The sequence below is a fragment of the Pelmatolapia mariae genome, linkage group LG22 (genome assembly GCF_036321145.2).
Source record: "Pelmatolapia mariae isolate MD_Pm_ZW linkage group LG22, Pm_UMD_F_2, whole genome shotgun sequence".
In the NCBI taxonomy this organism is placed as follows: domain Eukaryota; kingdom Metazoa; phylum Chordata; class Actinopteri; order Cichliformes; family Cichlidae; genus Pelmatolapia; species Pelmatolapia mariae.
The window spans coordinates 28,431,256-28,453,685 of NC_086245.2; the positions used below are offsets into that span (position 1 = coordinate 28,431,256).

The 22,430-nt window shown below is 40.9% G+C and overlaps 1 protein-coding gene and 1 pseudogene across 1 annotated transcript; both read right to left on the reverse strand.

Annotated features, from left to right (window-relative positions):
• Positions 1–660: 660 nt before the first annotated feature.
• On the reverse strand, positions 661–14,545 carry parp10 (poly(ADP-ribose) polymerase family member 10). Its single transcript, XM_065471278.1, has 11 exons — positions 14,436–14,545; positions 13,225–13,400; positions 10,323–10,559; positions 9,884–10,114; positions 8,759–9,801; positions 8,434–8,646; positions 7,435–7,540; positions 6,360–7,361; positions 2,519–2,652; positions 2,262–2,436; positions 661–2,188 (listed from the first exon to the last, which is right to left on the reverse strand). The coding sequence occupies exons 2-11, from the start codon at positions 13,397–13,399 to the stop codon at positions 1,890–1,892; spliced, it is 3,615 nt and encodes a 1,204-aa protein (XP_065327350.1). The 5' UTR covers position 13,400; positions 14,436–14,545; the 3' UTR covers positions 661–1,889.
• Positions 14,546–16,897: 2,352 nt separating this feature from the next.
• On the reverse strand, positions 16,898–18,420 carry LOC135933238 (tubulin alpha chain-like; annotated as a pseudogene).
• Between the last annotated feature and the right edge of the window lie 4,010 nt (positions 18,421–22,430).

Below are 22,430 nucleotides of genomic sequence, written 5' to 3' on the forward strand. Positions count from 1 at the left end.
CTTAATCCATAGAGTTTAATATGATCGGTCTGCCCACAATTTGCAGCTATAAGAGCTTCAAGTCTTCTGGGAAGGCTTTTCACGGGGTTTATGAGTTGTTGAGTTTAGGCTGAACTACTGTTGTTCCCAATCGCTTCCACTTTGTTTTAATACCACTAAAAGCTGACCATGGAATATTTAGTAGTGAGAAAATTTCACGACTGGACTGGTTGCACAGGTGGCATCCTATCACGGTACCATGCTGGTATTCACTGAGCTCCTGAAACGGACCCATTCCTTCACAAATCAAAGCAGTGTGCATGTCTAGGTGCTTGATTTTATACACCTGTGGCCATGGAAGACCTAAATTCAATGATTTGGATTATACTTTAAACAGTAAGCAACATTTTTTTTTAAATATCGCTGGACTCCACACAACTTTCTCCTCAGGTGTGCTGTTACAGCATGAGGTGTGCTACGACAACCATCTCCAAAATACATTTAGCATCTTTTTCATTCATCATGTGTCATGTAAAGTTATAAGATCAGCACATTCTGGACAACATGTGTGTAGATACTACAGATCTGTTTGTTATAGGTCAATAGTGGTCTAAGATCTACAAATAGGGTAAAACGACCATCAAACGCTTTCTCATTTAAAGTTTTATTTTTTGTATAAATGAAGTGGAGTTCTCTTAAAACTAAATATTCTTCATTAAATACAACAAACATGATGCTAAAAACAAAAGACTTTTGTAGTAACTGTAAGGCTATCTAAATTAAACACAGCAAAAACCCAGGGCCAAAACTTTCCAGGACTTAATTAAAATCCAAGACTTGTGATCAGATAAGGATAAGCAGAAGAGAATGGATGAATGGATGGACTTGTGATGAGAGCACTTGGAAAAATGAAGGCACTGTAATTAAAATCAGGCTGTCTGTGCTCACTTCATTAAACAAGGATCAGCAGAACTAGAGAGAAGACAATCAAGAACTATCACGTTGTGCAACACACATACTTTTGGTTCAGAAAAACAACAGCACACAGTCCGTGACGTGTGCAACAGCTGTGATGGATATAAGGCTTTACATTTTTAAGACAGAACATAGATCACGAGACTCAAAACAAGACAGAATTATCTTTAATTTGACAAAGAATAAGTGTTTTCAACCCAAGCCCACCTGTATGTGAAGATCACTGGCATCCAGCTGTAGAGCAGTGGACCACACACCTCTACCTTTCTTTTTTTTGCTCTCATTTTAACTACACTTAAGTTTTATTCTTGCATAGCCAAAAGAAAGAAAAAAAACTTTAGGGAGAAACTCAAATAACTTAACCCAAACATAAAACTAAATAGGGGTCATATTCTTGTACTATCACATGTGGCTCATTCACAATAACCTCATACTGATAGAAGCAGGCAGACAGGGGTGCATGTAGTACTGTCAGCAGGCCACTAATCAAAAACTTGTCTTCCACTTATAGGAATACAATGACATTAACAGAGGAAAAGCCAGGCTAATATTAACTGGAGTGTGGGATTGATGCCAGTGAGAACCAAATTGACTATTACAAGTGAAATGTCACACAATAAGTGCTGTCTATGTAAAGCCGCGGCACAATGAGCTGTAAATGTGCTGAAAGGGCATGTTTAAGGTTACTGAATGAAAACTGGCTTGTTGGGTTCAGTCGCTTGATTCTTTTTAATAACATTACAACATAGTGAGGAAATCAAAGAGGGGAAACGATCAACAGAGAAGCACTTCATGGGTTTGATCACGGCTGATCAAATGATTACACCTTAGCCCTTTATAAACCAAAATTGCTTTTTCAAACTGAAGGCAGAAACATTAAAGCATCAGCAGTCTGCTCTCTCTAAATTTCATCGCCGGCGTCTAATCCATTCTCCTCAGCGGTGGATTCTCTGGCATGTGATGAGATATTCTGGAAAAGCTTGTGTGTCGTTGAAAATGACAAACATCGACGGCTTGGTAATGTTATCAGTCACGCTGTCGTATCTGAGGGGGATATCTCCTGTCTCCTTCAGCGGGGCCGTCTTCATCGAATGGCAGCCTTTGGTGTAGTCTCCCGTTAGAACTTTGGACACAAAAATAAACTTGTATCCATCCGCGTTTGGGGGGGAATACTGATCCTGGACAGATAGAGCCGAGTTCACAGCAAAATAGACCCCCTGACCGTAGACGGTGGCTGCGTGGAGAAACAAGAACATCAGAAGATGTCACAAAACCTGATGTAAACAAGACAAAGAAAGCCAGCGTACCATTCTTTCCACAGAAGCTTCTGTTGAAGCCATGGACGCATATCTCCTTGACGCTGCTCTCGCTCGTGCCGTGGTACAGGGTGCGCTCGATCTGCGGGTAGGTGGCGCGCTGCAATACGCTGGCCTTCTTAAGCTTGTACTGATTGTACAACAGCTTGTTCATGAGCTTCTCAACCTGCAAACAAAACAAAAATGATTGTAGTCATCACTAAAGCCACAGTCAGCTGCTGCAAAAAAGACAGAGCTCATCGTTTCACCTGTATGATTCGGATTTTGCTGTGGTATTCCTGAATGGTCTCGTAGAATTGCTTCACCACGTTCTGGAATTCATCAGATTCCTCGTCCACTTTGGTTGCTTCAGGGAAGTTTGATAGCACGGAGTAGTCATCTTCTGTTAAACAAATGATTTAGTAAGCATTATTTCAGTTTTTTAAATGGCCGGTATTATTTAATAAAATAAACAGGGAGCTGCAAAACTGATGCAAGTGGAAAAACTAACTAACATACATCAATGACAAGAAGTGCAAGCCTCCACCAAGGCAGCTCGCTCTCTTTGGCGGTATTTTACTTTGAAGGGATCAGTTTATTTTGTATATATTTATTGTTTTCTTTGTTCTTTTTTAAATTGTACCACAAACAAAGACAGTACAATTTCAAGCAGAGCTTTAAAGGTAAAGAGATTGTTTTTTGAATGTTTGAGCTTTCTTGACTTTGAAGATAAGGTCAGAGGTCCAAAGTAATGTGATATTTAGAATCCCCATATATCATTCCCTACGTGCCCATATGCTGTCAATATGAACAGCAGCAATAAGAACCATAGTTTTAAATAGCTCTATACAGCATTATTATCATTTTGACCTTCTGATTAATCTAGTGACAATGTTGAAAATACACACCACATTTATAAGAATAAGAACTTCTACGTTTTAAGGCTTTTAGTCTATTTCTGACTAATAAATCATGAAGTTGACCTTGAAGACCTTGGTGGATATAAGCCTAATTTTAACAGATTGCTAACATGACCCCACTCTACACCCATACAAAGTTTTATCCGAATTCATTCTGAAGTTTTCGAGCTATGCTGTTTACCTTGGTGGACGTAATAAGTAGTTACAATTCAGGGCTCGCAAAATTTCAAAATCCCTGGTAGCCCTTCGGGCAGGGACTCTTCAGTTTTTGGTAGCCCAAAATAAATTTAAGTAGCCCGAATAAAAAAAGGGAGCAATTTTTTTTATGTTTTGTTTCCTGTTTTGTTTCCGTTACAATATTATACTTTAATGTATAATATTGTAACGGAAACAAAACATTAATCAAAAAATTGCTGAAACACAAATTACAACATTGTATAAAAATTACAATCATCAACTCAAATACTTGGTTGTAATTGAACAGAAATTTCTATGAACTTGTAAGAACTGTAGAACAGGAATCAGTCTGTGTCAGATCCTGAATTTGAAATTTCCACTGAAATCACAGGTAAGAGGCAAGTGGAACCAAGATCTAGGCCATTTGCTTTTTGAAGTTTGCAAAGACTGCTAAATTTTGCCAGTGGTAGTTCACTCTTTGCAACATAGTAGGCTGTTCTAAACAGATTTTTCAGGTTGATTTTTAGTATGTTATTTGCAGACTGAGCAATAATCCATTTCTTGCATTTCTCATGGGTTCTAATGGGGGCCTTTCTTAAAATTACTGGTCCCAGTAACAAAGGCACTTGTCGACTCAGAAATCGAGGGAAACCAACAACACACCCGACAGAACATTATGTTATTTACACGGGTGCACATAAGTGGTCCGCATGTGCGCATTCGCTGTCAAAATAAAAGACGCGCACCAGATAAGAAGTTGCAACGCGTTTGCGTCCATATAAAAGGCACTGTTTTTGTCCGCTAGAGTGGGATTTTCATGGCACATTCTGCACCAAATCTCTGTGCATTCATCATTTGTTTAAAGCCAGCTCACCTCCTGCAACCACTTTTCCTAGAATACGCGCTTCTTTTGTGATTCGGACTCCATCTGACATTTCTTTGGAGGTGGAGGAACACCAAAGTAATTGCTTAAAGGAGCTTCTTCGACATCTTTAATAGTTCTAAACAAATGTCTGTCCTCCTCCAGAAAATCTTATGGACGCAAACACGCGTTGCAACTTCTTATCCTGTGCTCGTATTTTATTTTGACAGCGAATGCGCACCTGCGGACCACTTATGTGCACCCCTGGTTATTTAGCTTGTCATATTCCAGCCACAGAAATTCTTTTGTCCATGAAACCATAAAGCTGCACTTTCTTTTTGCCTTATAGGCTGATTTGTCTTAACTTTTCCGTTTTGTGGTAAGCTTTTCTTTGGCTGTCACTTCTTCACCCTGACCGGTCTTATTTGGCTCAGCAGAACTAAAATATATATCCTGCTGCCTTTACACACGCACTCACATAACGCTCAGCGATTCTCTGCGTGATCAACCTCTCACATGTTTAAGCTTCCTGCGGGAGATTTCACTTGTCATGTTTGCATAGTAAACTAACGATTGATAAGACGATGTCAGAGGAATTGGTGCGCAAATTATCGTCACTCACCAATCAGTACTGTCGCTCTCTATACACAGTTCGCGCGATTGCAAAGTGAAAGCAAAAAACAAGCGCAAATTCAAATGCGATTTCAATATGTCACATATAGGGCTGCTCGATTATGGCAAAAATGATAATCACGATTATTTTCACTGAAATTGAGATCTCGATTATTTGATGATATTTATTTAACAATAACAATGTATTGAATAATGGCTTTAAAGATTGTCAAAAAATAGTATAAAATAGTGTGCAAATACTGATAACAGTGCAAATGTTTGCAATATAAAAAATAAAATGTAAACATCTATGTTTAGTGAACTTTGCCATGTCGCTCTGTGGTGCAGCTATGACACCAAAGTTTACACACTATGTCTACTTGATCCACGTCTGACTCCGCGAACCCATAATGTTTCCACAACACTGAAGGGTTTTTTTTACCTCTCTTTTCAACCAACGGCAGTCACTCTCCTCTCCAAATAACTTCTGCTTAGCTTTCCGAGCTTCCCTCTGTTAGCTCTTAATTGTTGTGCCGCGTGTTCGAAACGCAAAGAGGTGCGCTCGATTTGCCACACGGAGCAGCGCGAGAGTAAAGCACGAGGGAGGTGCTAATAATCGGCTCAGTCATTTTTAATGATCGTTGAAAGCCCAGATCGTAATTTAGATTAAAATTCGATTAATTGAGCAGCCCTAGTCACATATTGACAGTGGTTCACCGATGCCAATGACATATTTACCCAGCTACATTTCCGAAGGAATGCAAAAGCATTGACATATATTTTTCCTTCCTATGATAGCCCGACGGACAGGGCAGGGATAGATTCTGGTAGCCCGACTGGAAAAATCGCTAGCCCCGGGACGTCGGGCTAGCGATTTTGCGAGCCCTGCAATTATACACATTTCCCTAAGTCTCCCCACTCAGCTGTTGATATGAAAACGTCTTTCTTTATTACATACTTTACTTTGTTTTATATTTTAATAGTTTATTTCTGGCTTTAAGAATGGTGCATGCAGGTACACAATGCTAATACCTCTGTGTGCTAATCTGAAAACACACAGAGTTAACTACAAATACACCTAATATTCCTCACAGACAACTTCAAGGGCTAAAAACCGAAGCCAACATTCCTCTAATGGCTAAAAATGAGTCTGGCTGCAAAAGCAGATAAATCTCTAAAACTCCTGTGTTAAAAAGTTCTGTCTCTATAGCTAATCCCTCCTTTTATAACAACTGTCCATTTGGATACTGTTAAAGCTTCAATTATTGGTGTGCTGACACAGGTCTCTGTGGCCAATAGCTGTTTGCTGGGCTTAACCTCAGCTAATTGGAGTCACTGAACCTGACCTCACACAATATTTGTGATACTGCAGCACCTTTAATGAAGTTATATGAAAAATCATATGGCCTGATGTGTGATATAGCATAAGATAGCTGATGACATTTTTGACTTGTGTGCTAATCATTTTCTGGATTTTGTCTCTTTCACGGCCCCACACGCAGCATCATTCCACAAAAGGCTTAATAAATCCCACTTTACCTGGTTCACTGTAACCTAAATCGTCTAATTTGAGCAACTTCCTGGAGATCTGCGCTGATTTCCCCGAAGCGATGTTGTGTTCTTGCATCTTCTCAAAGTTGATTGTGTGCGGCTGATTGTCTAGCAAGATGTCAACCTTCTTCAGCTTCTTTCTAAAGGCATTCTCAATGAGCACTGTGGCTTCGGGAGAATAAGGAGCAGTGACGGAGGAGACCGGGTCGTGCCGCAACCACTGCACAGTATTCAGGATTTCCCGTTCTGGTACAGAATTGGAGATTTTCTCCAGAAGCAGCTTAACATCACACACAGCTCCCATCACAAAGTCTTTGAAACCAGATACGGTGATTATGGTCCCTTGAATCTGGATCTCAACTGCATGTTTCCTCTTGATAACGTCCAGACATGTCTGGTAGTACTCTGACATATTCCTCAAGTTCCTGTGCTCTATTTTCTCCTCAACCTGTCTCTGGCTCACCTTCTTACCAAAGGCTATGTCCACCCGAATCAAGTCACAGTTATAGCCTGCAAACACAAATAACTGGATGGCGTTGGCTGCTTCGATTGCATCTTTCAGGGGAATATTGATATTAGCCTTCTTTGGCTGGTGCACCTGGGGTGTCTTATCAGCCCCATTAGAAGAGCTTTCTTTTTGGCTCATATTCCTGGACAACTCCAAGGCTTTCTGCAGCTGCTCCTCTTCGTCCTCCGGGGTCCAGTGGCTCGACTCCATGGAGTACTGGATAGCTAAAGACAGCTGGGCCTCTTCCTCCAGATTGCTAGAATGGCCCAGAGCTCCATTATTGAAGAATAAGCCGCTTGCAGTGTTCTGATCTGAGTCAACAGCTGTCACATCGGAGTCCTGGTCCATCAGGCTGCTTGGGTCATCTGACGCCGTGTACAGGTCTACGTTATCCATGTTTTCCTGCTGGTCTGAAGTGGGCACACTGTGCACCACTCTCTCATCAATAGCCGAGACGATTTTCTTCGCCTCCTCTAAAAGACCTGCAAAGAGTTAAATGCACAATTTAAGCTGCATAGAACTGACAGATACCTGCAAAGAAACCAAAGATGCTACCTCCATTTGAAGCATCAATTTGCATTGAATCTGACTTCAACTCCTGCGCAGACATTTTCGGGAAGTTTTTGTGAAACATCATCTGCCACGCAGCTTCAAAGATGTCCTGGAATAAATAAAACATTTGCATGATTTAGTTCCAACTTAATTTTAAATGAATTACAACTTCAAAAGACATCCTTAGTAAGACAACACACTATATGAGTAGTTTTGTATATCTGGACATTTTAGTTAAAAATTCCAGAGCAAGCGTTAAACAATCTTAAATATATCTTCAAATTCTATGGGTTGATCTGTTGTGAAGGGCAGCTTTTACCAGCCAAGAGCTATCATTAATTTTTTTTTATCTCCCAAAGATTTACTGGATTTAAATCTGCTTACATCTATTTATCATTCTCAGCTGGACTATTGTAACTCACAGGATATAGGGCTGCATATTTTCAGCCTTTTTTAAAAGCTGTAAAGAACGACAACACATCACTTCTGGTCTGGTAAAACTGAACATCCTGCCAGCAAAACACTGAACAGATTTTATTTGTATTGTAAGCCCTCCATGGCTCAGCTGCAAAAACAGATTATGCATCCACTGTCAACATTTTCTTATTGCCCTTTTATTAATTAATCATTTCTATTTGCAGACGTCTTATATTTTAAATCTTTTGTTGATTTACTCTTATTCTGTTTCATTATTTTATAGATCTCTGCTCACCTCGTATTGGTTACATTTTCTGTCATTTGGATTTCATGTTTAGTGGTTGACTTAGTCTTATACACTACCTATTCAGTGTTGTCCTATTCTGTATATTTTTGCATAACTAGAATATATTTCCAGCAATGTGGGAAACGACTACTACTACTAAAAATAAAGTCAAGCCTTGAGGTATAAAAATCAGAAACAACCACCTACAAATCTGTCAAGATAAGAGGAAGCAGTTTACTTTAAAAGCACAGAAAAACACATAAGATTACAGAAACAAGCTTGATTTCTTCCATCATTACCTGGTGTGGCAGGGGCTTCCAGGGCACATATTTGGGGCTGATGTGGACACAAAACTTTGCCTCCATCTCATTCAGAATGCTCTGACACTCCTTTTCACCTAAAAACCGGGCCACTCCTGGAGTGTTTACTGTGATGGTTCTAGTGCAGATTGAAGAAACTACACCTTGCAGCACCTCCTCTGCCATTTGGCAAGCAACAACGTGGCCGTGGATCTGTCAGGTACATCCACACACACGTAAAAATATAATTTAAAAACACTCTGAATTTATTAATGTTTACACCGCTACAGTCATGAAGCCTTTTACATGCGATTCTGATACACACCTTTAAGCCACAATTATCCTCGGCCTCTAGTGGAAAAATAGACACTTGGTCCATGTCAGCCAAGAGCTGATGACAGTGGATCTGAATGTACTTCAGCATGCCCGGCTCCATAGAGATGACCGTCTCCCTTTCAATGGGTGTAGTCAGAAACTGCATGATGGCGGCCTGCTTCTCATTCTCCATCCCCGTCAGAGTCCAAACATCAATATTCCCTCCTCGTTCTGACACCTTTACAGAGCAGAAACTCAGAGTCTGCAGGAACTCTGACCACTCTCTGCAATACAGCATGCACTCATTTTCCTGGTCCACCGGCATGCTGAAGTAACACACTTGGGATTTTAAAAAGCTGCACGCCTTTTTAGCCGAGTCCTGGGTTAGAGACGTTACGGTAATATTAGAGTCTGATACGGTGTATAGAGTAGAGGAGCCACTTTGTGTCATGGCTTGTAGAAGCCGTTCCTTTACATCTTTTCTGGCAAGAAATTGAGCCTTTTCCAGCTCAAGGGTGAAATGAGCCTCTGCGATGTTACAGAGAAAGTCCATGATGGTTTGTTTAACCTGCTCTGCCTGTGCTCTATCAGGTCCTTCAATGTAAACACCATCGTCTTTAGTTTGGATAATAACAGTCGGGTTCGTGTTCTTGATGTCCTTTTGAATGGTACTATGCTGAAACAAAGCATGTTTCCCTGGGTCTGTGAGAGCAATATGACATGTTATTGTATCTGAATCATCACTTTGATCCTCCATGACTTCCTCTGCCTCCTCTTCTTTCACCTCCTCTACCTTTGTTGGTAGAGGAGGTGGAGCAGCAACGGGCTCCAAAACCATTTCACTCGGGGGGTGATTGCTGGAACTGGCTGCCGTGGGAGGACTCGTCTGCATCTCAATATCATTCACCTCCTCAGAGTTCTCAGTTGTGTCTTGGCTTGTCTCAACTTCTTGCGATGTTTTACTTTCTACAGGTACAAGAAAATCAAAGTAGGGCTTCACTGAGAGCTCAGCACCCTCAAGTTTGTGTGTGAGAGCCAGGACAGCATCCACAGCTGTTCAAGGAAAAACAAACATTTTCAGAAAACAAGAAAACAAAGCACACAAGTTTTAAAGGTTACAGTGTGTAAAACTTACATTCATAGTTACAGAAGGACACCTTTGCTGTACTCTCTGACAGCACGATGACCTCCTTCACGTCCTGCTTCCCGCCGCGACTGCTCTCAAAGTACAAAGTGACATGGTCCGGAGTGGTTCCAGGGTGCAAATTCTCCACTAAGATAGAGTCGGGTTGTTCAACCTGTTCCACGGTTACTTGAGCCCCATCAAGTGTCCTCTTAGAGATTTGTGTGTTAAGTGTTTGGAAATCTGTAATATGAACAACATATTTCAGTCAGGACCACTACACTGCACCAATCCATCAAGTAGAATTTGAATTATTGCACAAGCGGCCTGCTACTACAAAAACAGGAAGAATCCATGGACCAAAGTCATTAAGATTCACTATCTGGAGACCACGAAGGTCTAAATCAACTCTTTGTTTTTAAGAAAAATTAAAGATACGCATTCAGTCGACCTGTTGTGAGCAGTTCGTGGAATTGAATGAGGATCAAATCTCTCCCCGGTGAGGGATACAGGTTGTAGTCTTCCTGTCCCATTGTGTTCTCCACGTAGAGCTCTATCATCTCTGTGTCGGTGTTGGGGTTGATCCCCCGCAGCAGGAGTTTGCGCGGGTCCTTTGAGGCAGGCTTTCTCACACTCAGCTCAGCATTATGCAGAACGTGGTGCCCTTTAGACAGCACTCGGGCTGCAGCTAAAAAATGAGTGGAGCGGAAAGAAAAGAATTAGTATACAGTAAATATTTGGCACCGTCTATATCTGTTGTCTTGATTAAAATGTTCTTTTGAACACAACAAGGTTTTGGTTCTACTCAAGTGCTTCTTACTATGTTTACAAGTTTTTAAACAGTCAGGTTATCACAGGTCATTATACAGGCCAGCGTTTTTTAACCGAGTCTTCAACAAATTTGCAGGATGACATTTTGTCTTACACAGCATCAAGATGATTCTCTCTATCCTAACTCTGGGAGACTATTTAAGTGTTGACAGTGGTGCTGCACTGCATGCTTAAGTTGTTTCTACACCGATATATTATCTAAGTTTATTGGTACTTAGAAAAATTAGACCACAAATAGGGCAAAGAAATATAGCGCCTAATAATAGTGAGTTAATGAAACGGGGATAATATTTGTGGTCGATCTGATTAGAGATTCACTCACATTTCTACCCAAGCGATCATCACAGTACTCGGACATTTAACAAAGGGAAAAAGGCCGTAGTGCAGCAGTGCTGAGACGGATCTGTACCAATTTTTTATAAGGAAGAGTGACCACACAATCTAAATCACTTCTAAGCTTTCACTCCATGATAGGATATTTCTAGGCTAAGGCAGCAGCTCAAGTCTGTGAATACATGCTCTGGACGATATGCTGTGTACTGTGCCAACCCTAAAAATGGCACTGCAGAGGAAAGCCATCGGCCAGCACAGTGATACGTGGACAGCTCGAGCCTGTTTGAGGTCCAGGGTGAAGTTTTGAATTGAGTGAAAAGAAATATCTGTCGTTAATTAATACAAATAATCGGCTCAGCTCTGTGTTGGTCACACACAGAAAATGTACAATTTAAAGAAAAATATCGCCTGATTTTGAATTTGATGTCGGCAACATGCCTCAGCAATTGGACTTTGGGGAGAGGATTGTTCTCCCACTCTTATCTGATATAGGATTTTAGCAGCTAACAGCTATGTCACAGTTGTTTTGTTTCATGATGCTCCAAATGCTTTAAGAAGGTGAAAGGTCAGGACAGCAGGCAGGCCAGTTCAGCACAAAGCCATATTGTTGTTATCTTAGTGAAATTAAAAAGGCCTTCCCTGAAAAAGAAATAATCTAAATAAAATAATAGATGTGAAATCTCTACATAACTTTCAGCTGCAAACCTATAGGTATGATGCATCCCCACACCATCAGAGACGCAGCCTTTTAACGGGGCACAGATAAAGATTCTGATGGTCTCTCTCTGGAGGAAGCATCCGTGTTTTCTAAAATGTATTTCCAAACGTGATTCATCTGACCACAGGACAGTTTTCTCTCAGTCGATTTTACATGACCTTTGGCGACGAGAAGATGGTGACTTCTGGAATCCCTGAAAGAGACCAGGGGGGGATTCCCATGACAGACTCATGCCTGTTTTTAATGCAGTGCTGAATGAGGGCCTGAAGATCACAGACATCCAAGATTGATTTTTCTGAAATATGTGAGAAAATCAATCTTGGATGGCCTTCTTTTAATGATATTATGTGAGTAAGGTGATTAGATATTGCAATTTTACAAACTGTGGATTACAATTAAACCACAATTTGTAGAAGCAGTTTTTTGCAGACTGGTGAACCTCTGCATATCGTTGCTTCTGAGAAACTGCCTCTCTTTTGAAATCCAATCATGTCACTGCAAATAAACCTAATTAAGTCCAAAATGTTCTTACAGTCTTTTCTTTTCAGTTCCACTTACTTTTCCACCCTTTTGTTACTCCCAACTTCCAACTTTTTTAAAAGAAGAGGAAATGCTACACTGTAACACGTCCTGGCTTTTTTGAGATGTGTTGCTGTGGTCCCTTTATTTCAGAACTCCCTTGATTAATTATGACTATAATTTTCTTTAAAAAAGTAAATTTTCTCAGTTCAAACATTTGATATGCCTTCTGTGTTCTGCTGTGAATAAAATATGATCAGATTTGCAGATCGCTGCATTCATTCACCTCCACTGTTTTGGAATTGGGATTGTATCACTACTAACGCATTTGCAGTAGCAGGATTTTGCTGTTGATATGGAGCTCATTATGAACTATTTTGTATCCAACTGGTACTAATGATTATAAAGCAGAACTGTATTAACTCATTATGTTCAGTATAGCTTAATCTACTACTTATTTCCTCTGCTGTTTAATTAGTTCTGAATATACAGTGGTGTGAAAATGTGTTTCATTTCCTAGTGTTTTGCATATTTGTCACTTTCATGTTTCAGATGATTAAACAAATTTTAATATTAGATAAAGATAAACTGAGAAAGTACAAAACACAGTTTTTAAATGATGATTTCATTGATTAATTCAGAAAAGTTATCTAAACCTACCTGATCCTTTGTGAAAAAGTAATTGCCTGTCTTTTAAAATCATGAATTAGTGTGATTAACCACACCTAATTAATCTAAAGCATTAATCTAATCTATAAGCAGTAAAAGTCTGAAAGCTCAGAAATAAAACTTTTCAAATCACTCAAAATATGAATGAAAAGTCCCTTTTCTCTTAGCCCACTTTGGACTAAGTTTGGTCCTTTTTAACGGGACTATAGGTGAAAAAATCCTTTATGTAAGAAATTTGGAAAAAAGACGAGAAACAAATGACTGTCTGTTCACAGTGACTTGCCTGCTGCATCTTCAAACACGACTATGGCGCGGTCGCCATTCTTCACCACAGATACAAGTGGACCTCCACCAGAACGCCGCTTGTTCTCAAAATACAAAGACAAAAGCTCCTCATCCACTCCTTCAGGCACCTCGGACACCTCCAACGTCCTCTCCTCCACTCTTTCACCAGGCATCCTAAACAAAAATAGAGAATCATGTTTTATTTGTCTGTCAAAACAATACCAAAGCTTTGCTTGTTCCAGCTTTTCAACTGTGAGGACTTCATATTTTATATTGACTTTGTCTTCATAAATGCCCCAAAATGATGGAATTGTGTTATGGTACTGCTTTATGACATTAACACAAATCAAAGAATAATGAAAGAATCAAATATCAAGGACAACTACACAATATTATATACGGCAACAATATTAATAACAAAGTACTGCTGTGACAATTACTGCAGTAGTACAGCTGCACACATGGCCCCACCATGCAGGTAAACAAGTACAGTACTGGGATGTACACAAATGAGCATAAAGTTTCACGTCTGTCTATTACAAGTGGCATATGAAGTAGCTATTATCGACACATGTCACGGTTTCTGTTTTGCAATAAGGTGTTAATAAAGTTTTAAACTGTCACTTTTAAACCTGTAAACATGGAAGAAAAGGAGAAACGAGGAAATCAGGAGAAGGCAACCCTGCAGTTATAAAGGAATCTGTAGTCGCTACTTTTTCTTTAAATTATAATTATATATAAATATTACTTTGACAGATAGTTAGAGATTACTCATAGTTTAGCTTGACAGTTCTGAGCAGAGACAGCTTTAAAGTGGTGATTTTGTGTTTAAAATGCGATGGCCGCTATCGAGTATGAGCCTGTCATGTCAGTGATTATGGCCTACATAGCACTGCTCGTAGCTACCTTACAGGAAGCCCGGCCTTTACATAATTTTAAACGACCAAAATGCCGTGCTGCTATTTTTAATTAACTACACAGAACATATTCCTTAGTCTGACAATAAGCGTCACAGCAGCGCACTTTTTTTTACTGCGTAGTTAACCTAAAGTTCATGTACAGCACGCTGTCATTTTGCTAACTGGAAAGTGAAACTAGCGGCTACAGCAGCCATGTTCAGTCACTGAAGCTGTTGTTAGTCGCAAAAGCTATTTATGCCGGCGACAGAATAAAATGTTATGTTTTCACACAGCTTTTAGCTCTGCTTACCTGTTCTACGAGGACAACATTTGCTCTCAAAGCTAGAAGAGTTGAACTGTGGACTCTGAAGACTTCCTTGTTGTGCTGCTTGTTGAACGTCGGGTGGCGTCATCAGCTCTACGAGTTAAAGGGCCAACACAACTTTGTGAGAGTTGACAGCTTACTTCGGGCAGTATTTAGTTTTAAGGGAATAGTATGGAGTTTGGTATAAATTCGTTTGGTTTTCTTTGTTCTTTTTAAGAAGATTTGTAGTGCAGCAAAAATCAGATAAGGGCATCATTGCAAATGTTAACTTTGATTACTCAAACATCATGTAGGAGTATGTCATGGATAATAGGTACTACTTTGTAAATAAAGGGACATCATTAACTATTAATAAAGACAAATATTACTGCAGTACTGCAGTATATTTCTAACTAACTGTGCAGCTCATTCTTTTTCTCTTGACAATACTCTTTAAGTACTCTTTAAATATGAAACACATTTTGGGGCCAACTTAAAAGAAAGGCAGATGTGAAATGTAATAGTGAGGTCAGAGATCAAATGTGACATTATATTTGGATGCAAGCTACAATGTGATATTTAGAATCCCCATATACCAATCATTTCCTAAATGTTGCCAATACAAACAGTCAATAGATAGATAAGTTACTGCTTTTTAATCCATATGTATCCTTCTGTATACAACTTAATTGATGGACCTCTATAGTTTCTATAGTTCATTTCCGTGTGGATTGGACGGGTTGTTACGTCATGGTAATCTAAGGAGCTTGGAAAGAAAAGTGACTGGACTTCTGTGAGGTTCTTGAAGATGTTTCACTTCTCATTCAAGAAGCTTCTTGAGTTGTAAGACCAATTGGTGGAGAGTATCATGTAAATCTCATTTGATTATGCAGATGATCAATAGAGGGTCAACGACCCTCATAAGGGACAACTCCCACTCCCAAAATGCACTTACATGCATTTTATGGCTCATATAAAAGCCCTCATTTGATTAGGGCTACACCCTGAACAGTATAAACTGGATCCTGCTCAGTCACAATGGTTTACAGTGTGAGTGCTCAGGTAGAGCAGCTGGGTCTTAGATTTCTGCTCCTTTCAGTTTAATTACATAGATTTGCCAAGGCAATAAGATAAAGGGTGTAACATATAACATTTATTGAGGGCTGTTTTGTGGCTTAACACTTATTAAGTGCTAACTTAATACATAAAATGCTAGCTTCTTCATTCTTCTGGGAGTTTCAAGTATATTCACTATTGCTAGGACTGCAATCTTCTGGACAGAGACTTCTGATGTTGCCAGAATCTGCTGGAGCCGCGCTTCCAGTTCCAGGTGTTACAGCTGCTAATGCAGTAATTACAAATGTGTCTTTTTTGGCCCCGACCAGTTGTTCCTTTAAGCCCTGTTTCAGCTGATGTTTACTGTCACACGGTCTTTCTTACAGATGTTTCAGCTTAGACTGCCACACCTGTCACAACACTCTTCCACTCCTCACCAACTACCACTGTTGGTCGACAACTGATTGCCTGCCTCGAACTTAGCCCTGTTGTTCTCAACCACATTAAGCGGACTTCTAATCCATATACAGCACTGTCACTAGGTTGACCCCTTGGGTATACTTTTAAGTGCATGCTGTCCCAGCTTGGGACTCACATCCTGCTGCTATGGACTTCCTAGTCTCTTGGGCAACTTGTGCAATATGCAGCTTGGATCCTGTCAGCTGTGACTGACTCCTTCCTCTACAGATCTTGTGCTCAGGGCCTGTTGTGATCAGAGGCTGTCCTTTCATGTTCTGTTAGGGTGGCTTTTGCAAGCCGCTTGGTATTTCTCTATGGAGGGGCTTGATCTCTTACCATATTTCCTGCTTCTGTTCCATCTGTATGGTGGTTGTGGTTTTGATGGTTATGTAAAGGTCGGGATCACCAGATTCAAGACCATGCTAACAAGGTAATATTGTGTTTAATTGCAAATATAACAAAAACTCATGTGATGACTACTTTCTAAATGAAAACTATAGCTTTATGTTGCACAGAGAGAAGCAGGTCAAACTGAGAAACTTCAATGTGGCCTGTAGTGCATTAAGACAACTATAAATAAAATGGACATTAATAGCACTCCATAACCTTTAATACATTCTACAATCAGCTATCTCAGATTACTTTTTATAAATTATTATTTTTTGAAGTTGGTTTGTACAACTTACTTAAATATTTAAGGTGTAAAGCTTTAAAACTGTTCTTAGAGTTTGAGTATCAGTGTTTTAAAAAAAATTAAGGCACTCACACCTTGTCTTTAAATTGCTCATGTACTCTTTATTAAAGATCAGCAGCACCTTAATAAAAGAAAGTGCTGATATTGAAAGAACTACAAAACAAAGTGGTCATGTCTCCATGTTACACTCACATAGCATTAAAACACCACATTTTCAAACACATTTATTTAAAGTTAAAATATACAACATTCCTCTGGAACAAGATTTGGTAGAATGTAACATTGCTTCTGAGCGAACTTGCATAACTTTGATGATTTTATTGCAATGAACCTACTCCTCACTTTCCTCATCTCCCTCTCCATCAACAGAGTCAACTCCAACCTCTTCATAATCCTTCTCTAGAGCTGCCATGTCCTCTCTAGCCTCAGCAAACTCGCCCTCCTCCATTCCCTCACCCACATACCAGTGAACAAATGCACGCTTGGCGTACATCAAGTCAAACTTGTGGTCGAGTCGTGCCCAGGCCTCAGCGATGGCGGTGGTGTTACTCAGCATACACACAGCCCTCTGGACCTTGGCCAGATCTCCACCAGGAACCACAGTTGGTGGCTGGTAGTTGATGCCGACCTTGAAACCGGTGGGGCACCAGTCCACGAACTGGATGGTGCGCTTGGTTTTGATGGTAGCAATGGCAGCGTTGACATCTTTGGGCACCACATCACCACGGTACAAAAGGCAGCAGGCCATATACTTGCCGTGGCGAGGGTCACATTTCACCATCTGATTGGCTGGCTCGAAGCAAGCGTTTGTGATTTCTGATACAGTTAACTGGTCGTGATAAGCCTTCTCTGCAGAGATGACGGGGGCATAGGTGGCCAGGGGAAAGTGAATACGAGGGTAGGGCACCAAGTTGGTCTGGAACTCTGTCAGATCAACATTGAGGGCGCCATCGAAGCGGAGCGAAGCAGTGATGGAGGACACAATCTGGCTGATCAACCTGTTCAGGTTGGTGTAGGTAGGACGCTTGATATCGAGGTTCCTACGGCAGATGTCATAGATTGCCTCGTTATCTACCATGAAGGCACAGTCAAAGTGCTCTAGGGTGGTGTGGGTGGTCAGGATGGAGTTGTAGGGCTCAACCACAGCGGTGGACACTTGGGGAGCTGGGTAGATGGAAAACTCCAGCTTTGACTTCTTGCCGTAGTCGACAGAAAGGTGCTCCATTAGCAGAGAGGTGAAACCAGAGCCAGTCCCACCGCCGAAGCTGCGGAACACCAGGAAGCCCTGAAGACCAGTGCACTGGTCAGCCTGAGGATGGAGAGGGAAAGACAAAGTTAATGAGATACAGTTATCTAGTTTACTTTGCCGATAATGGCTCTGAATTTACCCACCAGTTTGCGGACCCTGTCCAGAACAAGATCAATAATCTCTTTGCCGATGGTATAGTGTCCACAGGCATAATTGTTAGCTGCATCCTCCTTGCCAGTGATCAACTGCTCAGGGTGGAACAGCTGGCGATACATCCCAGTCCGCACCTCATCTAAGGAAACAAACAGACATTTTATTATTCAAACTGACTCACATATTGCACTGCTATATTTAGCCAATGGTAACAACGCTTACCAATCACAGTGGGTTCCAGGTCCAGTCTCACTGAAAAAAGTGTAGGAATCATCTCCTCCGCTGATGGTCTTGTCACTGGGCATTTGTCCGTCTGGCTGAATGCCATGTTCCAAGCAGTAAAGCTCCCAGCAGGAATTACCCATCTGGACGCCAGCCTGTCCAATGTGGATGGAGATGCATTCACGCTGAGCTTCCTGCTCGAAAATGTAATGCCCAAATTAAATTGATTATTTCTCTGCAATTACAAACTCTGTCCTTACAATCTTGGTATCAAAATAAAGCTAACACTTGGGAAATTTAATCAGAGGAGTAAATATTAAAGCAGATATTACTGTGTCAAAGTTACTGAGACTGGAACACAGAAAAAGTAAGTAGATTTTATTCTCGCCTAATTTTTTTTTGTAATTTTTAGCATATAACCCTTTTAAAAATATGCCTCAGCTCACATTTGGTTCCAGAAATCCAGTAACCAACATATAAACATGATCTGTGCAAAGATTTATGTTTCTAAAGTAAAACAGTGAAAAACTACAGCCCTGTCAATACATGAATGTCCAGACGTTGTACAAAAATGTCCAATTTTGGCACACAGTTGGACACCATGCCAGTTGATTTTTTTAGGTATTAAAGATCAGAAAGTAATAAATTTTATTAACAGGCCTAAACATGCTTTTTCTTAAATATATTTTGGAAGAATTAACCACACATTTACATGGTAATGGCCCTTTACTGCCGTGCGCATAGAGCGCTTCATTGGCCTCTGGCCCTTTAAACTCCAAGGGGCTGTAACTCTGGTTTCTTTTGGTCAATTTGCGTGATTGACACCTCTTTTTAATCGTTTTAACCAATAGATTCAAAGTAACGATGCCACGTTCACGTCACTTCAACCAATCAGACATTGTAATGCCAAAACCCACGTGTGTCCAAATTTATTGCATGTGGCGTCTGTCCAGTCACGTGTCTGTAGGTGGGTCTAAAATGGAGGTTGTTGATGGAAAACAGCTCTGATGCAGCTAGGTAGGCATGGTAACTACCGGCAATCACGTGGTTACCGGCTACCGGCGAAAATAACGGAGGAAATCGGGACAGTAAGCCAATTTCTGTATTAGCGCATTTGCGCCGCTGTGTGTTTTTGTGGTCTTCTTTTGCGGCTAATTCAGTGAATTTTGGTCTGATCGTGGTGAAACTTGGTGTGTGGAGTCAGTGATAGCTCTGGAAGCTAACCAGCCTATCTTTAACCGGTTACATGAAGTCTGAAGAATTTCTGGTTCGGTTTTGTTTGTTTAGCGGACGTAACTGCATTTACGTAACTGCTCGTTTAATCGCGGCTTGTTTTCGGTGTGTTTGGTGGTTGTAGAAATGGTTTATATGACATTTTAGCTGAGATTCTGAGGTTTCTGTGGATACCACACATGTCTGGACTTATATTTCTCAACCCGCGTTATAACCGATTAAACGTGATCTCCTCCTTTTTGCCCCCGATACCGGGGGCGTGGGGCTTAAGTGGTTAATGTTTGAGTGTAGAAAAAAAAACGTTTTAATGAAACCGAATATTCAAGTGATCGTGAACAAAACAAAACATATCGCCCATAACTGACTACTAAAAGTTTGCTTTTACAAGGTTTCTTACCATTTTGCTCTTTGGTTTTTAAGCTAAAAAAAACCGCAGAAAAATCTCAGTCCTACAAACGTCGACGTAAGAGGAAAATATTGAAGCGGATGACGCTTTCCCACCTAAAGAGGATTGAACCATTTCTTGAACATTAGAGTGGAGGTGGATCACTGGTATGCTTAATTTTACCCCCCAAAATCTAGAAAAGAAAGTTAACCACCAGGTTAATTCTGAATAAAGTACAATAATGTTTATAAATTAAAATATAATAATTTAACATTATAATAACTAAAAGCCACATTTTTAATGAATCTATATCTTTCTTAACCCCCCTAGTTCACAAAGCCTTACCGTGCGTTCACACCAAATGCGATAGAGGCGGCCAGAGCGTCAGGTGTACATGTAAAGTCAATGGAAAGAGCGCGATGACACGCGATTGCGCGTCCGGCGAACATGCGGAAGCAGATTTGCGTCGCCAAAACGCCAAAATGCCTGAAACGCGCGTCAGTGTAGCGCATTGGGCGCGTTTGACTCGCGAAGAAAACCACGCGTGTCAGATTCTGTGTTGCATTTTGTGCACACGCGCGTATCGCGCTAACCGCTCGAGTTGGAAAATCTGAACTCCGGCGTCAAATCGCGCCGCGACAACCAATCAGGAGCCTGGTGACGTGGCTGTAACTAGGTCAAAGGGGCAGATCCAGCCAAAGCCCTTCATTCGTCATTCAGTATGGAGGAGCAGCTCATCAGTGCCGTGGCTAATCATCCAGAGCTATATGATGCTAGCTGCTACTTCTACCGAGACAGGAATAAAAAGGACCTAGCTTGGAGGCACATAAGTGAGGAGATTGGGCAACCTGGTAAGTTCATTCATTCTTCTTTTTAATTTTCAGACTGACCCGATGAAGCCGCGCAAAAGCTAGCAAGCCCGCCTACTGTCCCGTTATTTTCCCACTGATGTACAAATACCTTTCCGCTAACAAGATAATGTGTTTATTCAGAGGACATCTGCAGCACAACACATCTGGCACAACTTCCTCCCACATTCCTCCCACATTTCCGGTTCACGCGCGTGAAAAGACGCAATTTTGCGGCGCGATGGATTTTTCTTGGACACGCGTTGAGGTGCGAATGTGCACGCGTCAAATTAGGGGCGTTTGGGGCGTTTTCGCTCGCGCCTATCGCGTTCGGTGTGAACGCACGGTTAGGCTACGTCCACACCAATAACTGTATAAAAGATGGACGACGACACAGCACCCCAAAAATGAAGCCAAAACGTCTCTATCGCCCCCTGGTGTCTGGCTGCAGTATAGGTCATAAACCCCGCCTCCTCCATGTTAGCGGATGGGACTGGGGTCACACTAAAATGAATTAATTCTCCTCAGATAATTTTTTTTCCAAAGGTTCTTTCTTTTGTTTTCAATAGTTCTCATCATGCTGATTGATGTCCTAGGGGTCTCCTTTCCCATAAGTTTGATTCTAATTCCTACCGCGGCGATGTTAAATTGGGTGAAACGTCATCATAACAGCTTTGACTGGCAGCTGCAGTCACGGAGAAACTTGCGTATCTCTGTTCGGGAATAGCAGATAGAGCGTAGGCTCTGGGAGGAGGACCAGCGTTTACGCTACGAAAACACGACCGAGTGTTTTAACCTGACAGCCTGAGGTGTTCTTCAGTAAACTGGACTACCCGACAGAAGGACCCGAGAGCTGTGATGAAAGAAAGGGAAGAAGTTTCTCCAAACCTCTGGACCCAGGAAACCCAGCTTGGTCCTGATGGTCTCCCTCACTAGTTTCTCTCCAGGGTGAATGTAGCTGTTGATATAATATGGACTCTATTATTAAATGAAAAGAACAAATTAGACTACACTACTGAAACGTTCTGCTGGTGTTTTTAAAGTTTCCATGTTACCAGGCTGTAGAGGGCTCTGAAGATTTAAGATACAAAAACTATGAGTGTAATCGGCATTACAAAACACAAAACAGCTAATAAGCACTGAAACCAGAAAGCAGCTGTACTGTGACTCCATGGCATGAAATTACTGAGCGGTAAGAGAGGAAAGAACCTACCGGTTTCACAGCACTGAAGGCATAACACCTCATTTAGACTCAATTTAATTAAAGCATATAATAAAGAAGGCATACGTCATGTGTTTATGTAATTCACACTGAATATTTCATCAAAGCACAGATGTAAAAGCAGAAAATCAAAATTTTTTCTGTGTACTGAGCAGAAAGAAGAAATAATGACTTTTAGCTGTAGCAGGTCATGAAGGAAAAAGCAAAGTTATTATTGACCAAACTGTGAAGGGGATTCATGTAAATAGCGTCTCACCAATTAGGACTGATTAACCATCGACCATGCTTGTGATTACAAGATTAATCAGGAACATTAAAAGCCGTGTATTTCTTTTCAAATCCCAAACTGTGAATCATCTAACTTTGTCTCAGCTGCTGCAGACTGATATGTTTCTGTGAAATCTGTGTAGACCCATCCACGTACAAGCTCATGGCCATCTGGTGTAATTTGCACTCAGCCTACTCAGAATTTGTGAAATA